Source organism: Salvelinus sp. IW2-2015, linkage group LG27 (genome assembly GCF_002910315.2).
Source record: "Salvelinus sp. IW2-2015 linkage group LG27, ASM291031v2, whole genome shotgun sequence".
Taxonomy (NCBI): domain Eukaryota; kingdom Metazoa; phylum Chordata; class Actinopteri; order Salmoniformes; family Salmonidae; genus Salvelinus; species Salvelinus sp. IW2-2015.
In genome coordinates this window covers 34,111,712-34,124,181 of record NC_036867.1, presented here as the reverse complement: position 1 = coordinate 34,124,181, position 12,470 = coordinate 34,111,712, and the positions used below count along the sequence as shown (strand labels likewise).

Genomic DNA, 12,470 nt, shown 5'->3' with positions numbered 1-12,470 from the left:
GGTATGGGGATGAGGTAGTTGGACGGACTATTTACAGATGGGCTGTGTACCGGTGCAGTGATCTGTGAGCTGCTCAGACAGCTGGTGCTTAAAGCTAGTGAGGGAGATATGAGTCCCCAGCTTCAGTGATTTTTGCAGTTCGTTACAGTCATTGGCAGCAGAGAACTGGAAGGAGAGGCGGCCAAAGGAGGAATTGGCTTTGGGGTTGACCAGTGAGATATATCTGCTGGAGCACATGCTACGGGTGGGTGCTGCTATGGTGACCAGTGAGCTGAGATAAGGCGGGGCTTTGCCTAGCAAAGACTTGTAGATGACCTTGAGCCAGTGGGTTTGGCGACGAGTATGAAGCGAGGGCCAGCCAACGAGAGCGTACAGGTCGCAGTGGTGGGTGGTATATGGGGCTTTGGTGACAAAACGGATGGCACTGTGATAGACTGCATCCAATTTGTTGAGTAGAGTGTTGGAGGCTATTTTGTAGATGACTTCGCCGAAGTTGAGGATCGGTAGGATGGTCAGTTTTACGAGGGTATGTTTGGCAGCATGAGTGAAGGATGCTTTGTTGCGAAATAGGAAGCCGATTCTAGATTTCATTTTGGATTGGAGATGCTTAATGTGAGTCTGGAAGGAGAGTTTACATTCTAGCCAGACACCTAGGTATTTGTAGTTGTCCACATATTCTAAGTCAGAACCGTCCAGAGTTTTGATGCTGGACGGGCAGGCAGGTGTGGGCAACGATCGGTTGAAGAGCATGCATTTAGTTTTACTTGCATTTAAGAGCAGTTTTGTCTCCAGACGATTGAAGGTCGTCTGGAGTTTAGTTAACACAGTGTCCAAAGAAGGGCCAGAAGTATACAGAATGGTGTCGTCTGCGTGCGTAGAGGTGGATCAGAGAATCACCAGCAGCAAGAGCGACGTCATTGATGTATACAGAGAAGAGAGTCGGCCCGAGAATTGAACCCTGTGGCACCCCCATAGAGATTGCCAGAGGTCCGGACAACAGGCCCTCCGATTTGACACACTGAACTCTATCAGAAAAGTAGTTGGTAAACCAGGCGAGGCAGTCATTTGAGAAACCAAGGCTGTTGAGTCTGCCGATAAGAATGTGGTGATTGACAGAGTCGAAAGCCTTGGCCAGGTCGATGAATACGACTGCACAGTAATGTATCTTATCGATGGCGGTTAGGATATCGTTTAGGACCTTGAGCGTGGCTGAGGTGCACCCATGACCAGCTCTGAAACCAAATTGCATAATGGAGAAGGTATGTTGGGATTCTAAATGGTCGGTAATCTGTTTGTTAACTTGGCTTTCGAAGACCTTAGAAAGGCAGGGTAGGATAGATATAGGTCTGTAGCAGTTTGTSTCTAGAGTGTCTCCCCCTTTGAAGAGGGGGATGATCGCGGCAGCTTTCCAATCTTTGGGAATCTCAGACGATACGAAAGAGAGGTTGAACAGGCTAGTAATGGGGGTTGCAGCAATTTCGGCAGATAATTTTAGAAAGAGAGGGTCCAGATTGTCTAGCCCAGGGGATTTGTAGGGGTCCAGATTTTGCGACTCTTTCAGAACATCAGCTATCTGGATTTGGGTGAAGGAGAAATAGGGGAGGCTTGGGCGAGTTGCTGTGGGGGGTGCAGGGCAGTTGACCGGGGTAGGGGTAGTGTGGTGGCTTATTTCTGTATTTACCAAATGAGGAGAAACAAACTTCACACACCAGTCAGAGTTATACTTAAACTACATTTTTAATAATAAGAGCTTTGCAATAGCATTTTGACTTTCAATGATGCGCCATCTCTAATGAACCATTGAAAGTGACACCAGAAAATTACAAAGATCTTTTATAGCCAAGATACACCCCTCTCAACCTACATGACGTACCACAGATCTTAGGAACAGTTCACAAAGAAAGACTTTTACTTGAGAGAGAGGAGTATCCCATAGCCAGATACCATTCACTATAAATTATCTTTCAGTTTGGTCCCTAATCTCGTTCCTGATACTTCATAGCACAGAACCATTACCTCAGCCAATGGCATAACAAATGTTAACTCTAGATACTCCCATCTCAAGTAAACCCCCTCTTGACCCCACTCCTGGACAAGCTCACTGAGGGGAGTGAGCCACTATGTCATACACTATCCCAGGAAAAGTACATCATCAGAGAGGACATATAATGGTTCCAGACACTGCCATAACCCTCCCCCAATGCCAAAGGAGGGAGTGACATGCGCACAGACATTGTGGAGACAAGTAATTGGTTCCCCATTAATCACACCATCCCTTCACATGGTTTAACAGATACATTCACATATGAAGACAATGTTCCATCCTGTCCTCTTCCCTTTCTGATATTCTGCATAGCACCAGAGACATGTAAAAGACAAGCCTGACCTCTCCCCTCTCTGGGCCCCAAGTGACTGAGCCCCAGCTGATGGAAGAAATGCAACTGCCAACACTAGAGTCTATTAGAAATAAATTCTAATAAAAAGTATATCACATAAGAATATTATGCAGATATGACATCTTAATTACTTATGTTACCCAACTAATTCTGATTCATCCACCAGAGTAGCCAGGTGGAAAGCATGGCCAGCCGTAGAAAAATGCTTATTGAAATTCTCAATTATAGTGGATTTATCGGTGGTGACAATGTTTCCTAGCCTCAGTGCAGTGAGCAGCTGGGAGGAGGTGCTCTTATTCTCCATGGACTTTACAGTCCTATAACTTTTTTGAGTTTGTGCTACAGGATGCAAATTTATGTTTGAAAAGCTAGTCTTAGCTTTCCTAACTGCCTGTGAATATGGATTCCTAACTTCCCTGAAAAGTTGCATATCACGGGGGCTATTTGATGCTAATGCAGTACGCCACAGGATGTTTTTGTGCTGGTCAAGGGCAGTCAGGTCTGGAGTGAACCAAGGGCTGTTCCTGGTTCAATCTTTTTTGAATGGGGCATGCTTATTTAAGATGGTGAGGAAGGCACTTTTAAAGAATAACCAGGCATCCTCTACTGACGGGATGAGGTCAATATCCTTCCAGGATACCCGGTCCAGGTCGATTGCACCTGTGTAATGATCATGCTGTTTAATCAGTTTCTTGATATGCCACACCTGTCAGGTGTATGAATTATCTTGCCAAATGAGAAATGCTCACAAACAGGGATGTAAACAACTTTGTGCACAAAATTGGAGAGAAATAAGCTTTTTGTGCATATGGAACATTTCAGCTCATGAAACATGGGACCAGCACTTTAGTTAGTTAGTATGTTAGTTAGCCATGTTATGAATACAAAGCGTCTGCTGTTGACATCACAATACGATTTAAAAACATTAGTTAGCTCCAAAAATGGTTTATAACTTTGGCTGCATGCTGACAGTGCATTTAGCCATCCTGTGGCTAGCCACACTACAACCTTCATTTTACCAGGTTCCCGTAAGCAATTGTAATGACAGTCCACCACAACATACCAGAGAGTCTCCTGATTAYCAAGGGATAGTCTGTGTTTAATTTAATTGCATATTAAAATCACAGTTTGAGGTCATTGTGAGGGAATTTTGACAGTTGTTAGGTGAAATTGGTTTTCCTGGGAAAATGTTGTCCGAGTTTGCAATAGTAACCAAGGCGGGCAGGGCTTAGCGAAGGGTCTCCCTCAGTTTTTTATGCGACCACGTTTTCCAAAAACTCTTACATATCTGCTCTGAATGAAGATTGAAAGATGTCTGCAGAAGAATGGGGTGTTAGCTACAGTATGACATGACACCTTGAGTTTGTAAACATCTCTTTTGGTTATTGAACTACACTAAATTAAGTGGATTTTCACCCATTAAGAATAACATTATGGGTCCCTGATCTGAACAACACAGAAATGCATAATTATGTGTGACATGATAGACAGCCATATAACGCCACCCCTTGGTATACACAAACTACCTCTGGCTCAGAACGTTTTCTTTCTCAATTTCTTGTTTTCTACCTAATCACTATATCTTAGAGTAGACAGAAAAAAAGATGTCAAGGCCTTTATTTGCATGAATGGCCTACAACATATGCTTGTGTAGGGCAGGGTTTCGCAAATTCAGTCCTGTGGCCCTCCATGGGTGCACGTTTTGGTTTTTGCCCTAACACTACACAGCTGTTTCAAATAACCAACTCATCATCAAGCTTTGATCATTTGAATGAAAAACATGCACCCATTGGACAGGTTTCTAATGTTTTAGAGCAGGGGTGACAAACTCATTCCACGGAGGGTCGAGTGTCTGCGGGTTATTTCCTTTCAATTAAGACCTAGACAACCAGGTGAGGGGAGTTCCTTACTAATTAGTGACCTTAATTCATCAATCAAGTACAAGGGCGCACCAAAAACCCAGAGACCCTCTGCCCTCCGCGGAATGATTTTGAGACGTGTTTTAGAGGCTACTGAGTCAGAGGAGGCTGGTGGGAGGAGCTATTGGAAGACGGGTATCAAACACATTACACATATGGAATCCCACGTTTGACTCCATTCCATCGATTCCATTCCAGCCGTCACAATTAGCCCATCCTCCTATAGCTCCTATCACCAGCCTCCTCTGCTACTGATGCCACAATAATCATACTAACACACACCAAGTACTAAGATAGATCTCAGTCTAAGGAGATGCAATATCCTCCTTTGCATATTTGAGTATTATTCTACACACAGGCAATTTTCGCTATTGAATGAGCTCCGCCCCCAAACAAGACCAAATTTGGTTGTCTGGACAATATCTGAACCAATCATAGACATCTATGTTTCACAAGTTTGGACACCACTGTACATTACAGTAGAGTGCAGTAAAGTATAGTTCAGTACAATACAATAAAGTACATTATACTGTACTCTATTGCCGTGTGCTCAAACATGTGGTTTCCATATGTTTGATAACATTCCATTCATTACAATGAGCCTGTCCTGGTATGGCTCCTCCCACCAGCCTCCTCTCCAGTTGAGGTGGGGAGAGAGAGAGAGATGGAGGGGTTGTCCAGACTGTTTTCACACTTACTTTGATCACCTGACAACAGAAAGAGAAAGAAAACAGTTATAAGCTAAACATAACAGTATGCCAGTGGAAGGAAGGACAGTAGCAGGTGCCCCAACTATGGTTTGCGACTTTTATGATTTTCCATTGTGTCCAATTCAATTGCAGTAATTTTTTTACAGATTTTTTGCGTAATTCTGTTAACGATTTACAACCCAGGATTCTTTCATTATTTGAGTGAACAACTCCTAACTGCTCCTACATATGTAGGATTCATTTGAGCCAGTTTGCTACAGCAGGAAAATAATCCTGCAGCAACAGGAAATGTGAATTATTATGTGGATCAGTGGCAACCCGTCATTCAAAATGGGCTTGCCTGTTTTGTATGTTATTTTGGCACATATCAGTTAGCAAACAATGTAAAAAAAATGATATCATTGAGTTAATAAAGCCGCATACAAATATGGTCTATTTTTTGTTTTCTTGAGTAAGGCAGTTCCAAAATGCAGGTGTTTCAGCCTAGCTCAGTGCTTTCTGTGGTGATGGGGCAAGCCAACAGTAAATATGCAGCGCTGTGCCGTGATTGGCTCAGTGTTCTGTCACTCATGGGGATACTACGTCACCGCCAAGTCTAAGGGTAGAGCTTGAAAATTCAAGCCCCTTGGGTGCTGCCATAGAGTTACATTAGAAGTGCCCGTCAAAGAAGGCTCAAGGCCATTGGCCACAGATAAAATGACGTAAAATCACGTTATATCTACAGTAGCTTTGATTGGACTGATCATGTCAACATCTTACTTTCTAAATCGTAGCTAGCAGTCATCATCATGAATGAAGTTGACAATCTACTGGCAAATACTTTTTAATCCTTGTCATATGAAGAGAAATTATAGATAAAACATATCGGTGCTCACCAGCCATTGGACATAAACATTACACAACAAGTTGGAAACCGGAAATTCAACAACGAGTGGTTTAGAAGGAATGAGTGGCTAACTGCAAGCGTTGCAAAGCAATCATTAGCCTGCTATTCAGTGGAGTGGCTGTGTGGTCCCAAGTCTAAGATTAACGGTCTATTTTCCTAGTAATTTTTTTTTTACATTCAACATTGCTGTCAATGAAGCATGATTTGTGCCGCGCTCAAAACAACTTAACTCTGAACTGCAAAATCTGACTTTAGTGAGTTCAAGACAACTGGGAACTCGGGAAAAACAAGCTACGACTGGGAAAATACGTTTTGAACTTTCATCCAACTCGGAATTGTAAATCGGGAACTCTGGTCTCTTTCTAGAGCTACGACCTGAAGATCACCGACGGTATCATGATTCAACCTTTTTTTTCAGTTCCCAGTTGTCTTGAAAGCACCATAAATCCAGAGAATGCTTTGATGACAAAGTTTCATGACAAAATTTGCCCACGAAGGACCACCGCGCCACCTTCCTGTTCAAGTGAGCACAGCACAACAAGGTGATTTCAAAAATGAATTGTATGCTGCTGCATAAATGATGTAATATGCCAGGGAGATATGTATACTGTAGCTAAGAAAGTAATACTAAGTGTATGTTGTGTAGTAAGCTGTTAGTAGCCTACCCTAATTTTTGGTCTATTATCATCCTCTTAATTTCACCTACTGTTCTGACTTGGTGGTGCACATGTAGCCTATAACCTGTTTTTGAGGAATGTATTGTCTGCTTATATGCCTCTTTATTTATCCTGCGGTTCTGACTTGGTGTACAGGGAGAACACTGTAAGAAGGACCATGTTTTGAATTCTGTCGCTGTAGATTTCCAAAAGTGCTGAACAAATAGTTATGACTAAAACATTTTTTGCCCCACTGAGATTTACATGCTAAAATCGTTAATGGGCATTTTTGTAGCGGTTGATTATTTTAGTTTTTTATTGTAAGGGAAAATCAAGTTGGAAATTTCAAAGTGGAAAAAGTACAATCTTCAGAAGCCTTTTTAAACCTAGAATACACTACAAGTGTTCTCTTGCAACAGGGTGATGAAATTAAGATACTGAAACTGTATCTGCTCTCCTCTATCTGCTCTCGTACTTATGATCTACCGACACTTTTGTAATTGCCCAGAATATAAGTGCTGTTCGAATTTTTGGGAAATGGACCATTGCTTCCTCCCTTGCCTAGGTCTAAGTAGACCGGGCTAGGACCAATCACTAAGTTATCTGGATAGGTGAAAATTCAGCTTTCCACTGAATTGATTTTACCAATTGTGCTATGCCAGATCAAGGAGTTTGTAACATTTTGTAGTTAGATTGTATCTGCTTCTGTACGTTCTGATTTATCCATGCGCTCTGAGATGCATTGCTCTGGCCTCACTGACTGTGTGCAGGCTTTGCAGTAGAACACGGCGTTATGATGCTACCGTAGACGTGGTAGCTATACCGTATGTATAGTATCGCTTTAGCTACCTGTCTAAACGTTTTTTTTTGAGTAACACCAGCAAACATGCTGGACTTTGCGATATTTGCAGTGACTTTTGTCATCATTCTGGTCGGCGCAGTCCTCTATTTGTATCCAGTAAGTCAATGCTTGTGCTTATATTAGCCAATATTTGCAACATCGTAATATTTGCAACATCGTATATCCACCAATGTCATTACTAGCTAACGTTACTTGTAAAGCTGCTAACTTTGTGCAGTTTTAGTGACATGACAGTTAAAAAAAAAATCCCTGGACATTTTATGCATCTATCATTAGCACCCAAATGTTTCAGCAGTTTAAGTGAATTGTAGAGTGGACAAATATTTTTTCCAAAGCTCAAGTTTTTAGAGGTTACTGCCATGGACTTAGAATATGTAAACCCCACAGAATTTCTTGTCATGTTTAATTTATGTATTTCTTGAAACTGAAAGTAATATGCTTGAATCATTTTTTTTATCAAGTCATCAAGAAGTGCTTCTGGTATACCAGGTCTCAACCCTACCGAAGAGAAGTGAGTAGACCATGACCAGATATGTTTTACAACTTTCTAAGTATGGTCTCTCTTTAGCGCTCGGGTAAGGTCACCACACTTGACCTCAGCCCATATTTATAAAGCTCACTGTAGGAGTACTGATCCAGAATCAGATCCCCCTGTCTATTCATCTCCATATAAAAGGCTAAACTGATCATAGATCAGCCCTCATACACTGAGAAGCTTTCTGAATATGGGCCCTGGCCTGACCTAGGTTCATATTGGTTTATTTGTCTCATTCTCTTAATCTAGGGATGGAAATCTGCAAGACATAGTGAACCGAGGCAGTCTGCATGAGTTCCTGGCTAGTCTACATGGACAGTTTGGTCCTGTGGCATCCTTCTGGTTTGGAGGACGCCCTGTGGTCAGCTTGGGTTCAGTGGACCAGCTACGGCAGCACATCAACCCCAACAGGACTAGTATGTACTGGGGAGGGAGGGAAACTATTGGGAGGAAAGGGAAACGGGTGCTCTGTCCCTACTAACATCAAATCAACGTTTATTTGTCACGTGCGCCGAATACAACAGGTGAAATGCTTACTTACAGGCTCTAGCCAATAGTGCAAAAAGGGTATTAGGTGAACAATGGGTAAGTAAAGAAATAAAAAATTTGCGAGGCTATATACAGTAGCGAGGCTACTAACACCGGTTAGTCCGGCTACTTAAAATTCATGCTTAAAACATTGCACCATTCTAAGTGGAATGTAGGTATAGATAGACATTGTAACAGATTCAGGTGATTTCCGTTATACATGTACAGTGTTGTTTTGAAATAAAGAAACAGTAACATGTTTTCCACTGTGACATCTTCTATCCTTACTTGTAGCGGACTCATTTGAGACCATGCTGAAGTCGTTGCTAGGGTACCAGTCAGGAACGGGTGGAGGGGCCACAGAGGCTGTAATGAGGAAGAAGTTGTATGAGAGTGCCGTCAACAACACCCTGGAGAAAAACTTTCCAATGCTGCTGAAGGTTTGCCTCTTACACAATGGCTCATTTGGCAGTTTTGTATATTTGGCTGTAGTATTCTGCAATACTTTCTTATGTTTTTGTGTATCCATTTAGTATTTGTTTACTCAAGCTTTTTGTGCTCACTTCCCTGGAATGTTATAGTTCGGTAGCCTAGTGGTTAGAGCGTTGGGCCAGTAACCGGAAGGTTGCTGGATCGAATCCCTGAGCTGACAAGGTAAAAATCTGTCGTTCTGCCCCTGAGCAAGGCACTTAACCCACTGTTCCCCGGGCGCCGAAGACGTGGATGTCGATTAAGGCAGCCCCCTGCAACTCTCTGATTCAGAGGGGTTGGGTTAAATGCAGAAGACACATTTCAGTTGAATACATTCAGTTGGACAACTGACTAGGTATCCCCCTTTCCCATTGACACACACTCTCTCTCTCTGTCTCCCTCCCTCCCCTTTTGTCCTGTTCTAGCTGGTGGAGGAGTTAGTGGGGAAGTGGCAGTCTTTCCCTAAGGACCAGCACACACCCCTCTGTGCCCATCTGCTAGGATTGGCCATGAAGGCTGTCACTCAACTCGCTCTGGGTGACCGTTTCCGGAATGATGCTGAAGTCATCGGCTTCCGAAAGAACCATGAGGCAGTGAGTGAGCAGTCACATTTAAAGTCACCGTTTCTGGTGAAAAGATGCCCATTACGACCGGTGTTGTTTGCAGATTTTCACAGATAATTCCCTTTACTTGTCAGATCTGGTCGGAGATCGGAAAAGGCTATTTGGACGGTTCCATGGAGAAGAGCTCCATCAGAAAGGAGCACTATGAGAGCGGTGAGTGAGAACTAGTTCACTGCTATGGATCATATGTGTTACCTGTACATCTCATCTCACTTCCTTACTGAATGTATCTGAAATTGAAAAGAGATGTGTATACATTTTCTGTCCTCATGCTAAGTACATTGTTTGTTTACAGCGCTGGCAGAAATGGAAACAGTGCTGATGTCTGTGGCTAAAGACAGGAAAGGACAAAGGAGCCAGACAGCGTTTGTAGACACTCTTCTCCAGTCCAACCTCACAGAGAGACAGGTCATGCACAGATTCTTTGATTATAAGGAGAACAGACTCATTGAGGTAGAGCATAGAGCCTCCTGTTGCTGTTACTCACGTGTAGAGGAAAATAAAACTTCCTTCCTACTTTTGTTTTAATGAACGCTTGTTTTCATTGTTTCTCTTTTGTAGGTGATGGAGGACAGCATGGTATTCACACTGGCAGGTTGTGTCATCACAGCTAATTGTGAGTACTAGTAATAAATAGATTATGCCTATCTACGTCAGAACTTGCGGCTTCTATGGTGTAACCAATCGTAATTTTTTTCTGAGAGAATAAAATCATACATTTGGTTAGTATTCTGTCAGAAAATCTCTCTCACAAAGTGTTGATGTTTCTCTTTGTGGTTGTAATATTTTCCAAGTGTGCATCTGGGCAGTACACTTCCTGTCCACATCAGAGGAAGTTCAGGAGAAGCTGCATCAGGAGCTGGAGGATGTTCTGGGCGCTGAGCCTGTTTCTCTGGATAAGATCCCACAGCTCAGGTGACCTCTGACAGCCAAATAACATAAACGATGTGATGCAGTGTAACAGAGGTGTTTCAGATCCACTCTTGCATGACGTGTACCTTATATGAGACCTGAAGACTGGTGTGAGCTTCCTGAGCTAATGCCTAAGTTAACAGGGGCTAATAGCCTTGTGGACTACATGAAACCTGGGTTCGAACCCTGGTCGGTCACAGCAGAAGGGGCAGGTATCCTCATGGTAGCATGTGTTCAAGGTATGTTTATAGATACTTTTTATCATGCTTATCAAATGCATCTTCTGTACTATAGGTATTTCCAGCAGGTTTTGAACGAGACTGTGCGGACAGCCAAACTGACGCCCATCGCAGCCCGGCTCCAGGAAAATGAAGGGAAAGTCGATCAGCACATTATTCCTAAAGAGGTGTCTTTTTCTCCTCTTCCCAACTTAGTCAATTTATTATCCACATCTCACTGTCACAGTCAGCAAGTGCTTGTGGATTTAAAATGAWTTTTTTTTGTTGTTTTTAAAGTGAATAATTAAAACACTTTATTCCTATGTTTGTTTTAGACACTGGTGATCTATGCCCTTGGGGTAGTCCTACAGGATGCAGACACCTGGAGCCGTCCCTACAAGTCTGTTCATATGCATTTTCCTTTGAACCTTTTGCCACCTAAAGAGGCAATTTTTGCTSGATTCTTTTGGTACCAAGTTTGAATTCCTGCACTTTCTACATCCAGGTTTGACCCAGACCGATTCACAGAAGATTCAGCCAGGAAAAGCTTCTCTCTGCTTGGATTCTCAGGGAACCAGGCCTGTCCTGAGCTGAGGTAACGGGGATGGGAAAGGATAGTGGCGTGCACTTGAGATTAACCAAGGGGCTAGGGCATTTTCTAGTTGTAATTGCACAGGAGCAACTTATTATACAGTTTTACCATATTTCTTCTACAATATCAAATGAAAGGAAATGGAAAGGGAGTGTCACTACCAGGCAAAGAAGAATATGGGCTTGTAACTAACTTTTCATACCACCATTTCGCCACATTTCAGGTTTGCGTACACAGTGGCCACTGTCGTCCTCAGCACTGTAGTGCGCCAACTGAAGCTGCATCAGGTGAAGGGACAGGTGGTAGAGGCCAGATCTGAGCTTGTGTCCACACCTAAAGATGACACATGGATCACTGTGAGCAGAAGAAGCTAACTAACAGTGGACATTTGTCTCAAACTCCATCTGTGGAAGAGGAACTGTGTTAATTGGGAAGGTACTTGTCAGTTAGCTTAGATTCTAGACCGAGTGGAACTGTTAAAAAAGCTGTAAACATGATGGCGAGCTTTGTAGGACTACTTGTCAGTCAGCTCTTGAACATGGTTTTGATTAGCTAAAGTCATTGCCAATGGCGACAAGATCATTTGAGCTACCACCTGAAGTAGCTTTTTGTCCCCCCTATTTCAATATGAGGACCAGTACGTACCTATCTTTTTAAGCTACATGATCATTTATGTATTGTCTTAAACCTTGCCTTAAACCAAATGCTGCACAAGTGATGGCTATTTTATCTCCACTCTTGGACTTCTGCACAACATTTCAGCTGAACTGCCTTCCAAAACACGTGGTCCCCACTCCCCCAGATACATGGCATTTTAGACAGTTCATTTTTAAAATAAAGTTTACACTACTCGAGTGTTAGGATAGGAATATAATATTTTGCACATTTGTTGCAGCGCCCCTGTTGTGAGCATATTCTGCCACTGTCAAGACGTCTAGGCCGTTATTGTCAACAAGTGCTCACTCTGTATTCCCAGCCCTGTTTCCCCTGTATCGCTACATTAGCTTTAATTGTTTCAAATAAAAATAATATCCGTAACTTCTGGATTTATTAACAACCTTTTTCAAGATGGTATTGTTTCCTTTCAAAACAGACTCTTTAGGTTTTTAATAATTTACACCAGTCACAATGTAAATTGGAAAGGAATTGAAAGAGCAAAGAT

General features: G+C 42.6%; 1 protein-coding gene across 1 annotated transcript; it reads left to right on the top strand.

Moving 5' to 3' along the window:
- The first annotated feature begins 7,344 nt into the window (after window positions 1-7,344).
- Window positions 7,345-12,367, top strand: LOC111953723 (cytochrome P450 20A1). Its single transcript, XM_023973182.2, has 13 exons — window positions 7,345-7,525; window positions 7,891-7,940; window positions 8,214-8,380; window positions 8,787-8,932; window positions 9,389-9,556; window positions 9,661-9,739; window positions 9,882-9,994; window positions 10,148-10,202; window positions 10,381-10,501; window positions 10,793-10,904; window positions 11,052-11,116; window positions 11,222-11,311; window positions 11,532-12,367. The coding sequence occupies exons 1-13, from the start codon at window positions 7,454-7,456 to the stop codon at window positions 11,680-11,682; spliced, it is 1,389 nt and encodes a 462-aa protein (XP_023828950.1). The 5' UTR covers window positions 7,345-7,453; the 3' UTR covers window positions 11,683-12,367.
- The last annotated feature ends 103 nt before the right edge of the window (window positions 12,368-12,470 follow it).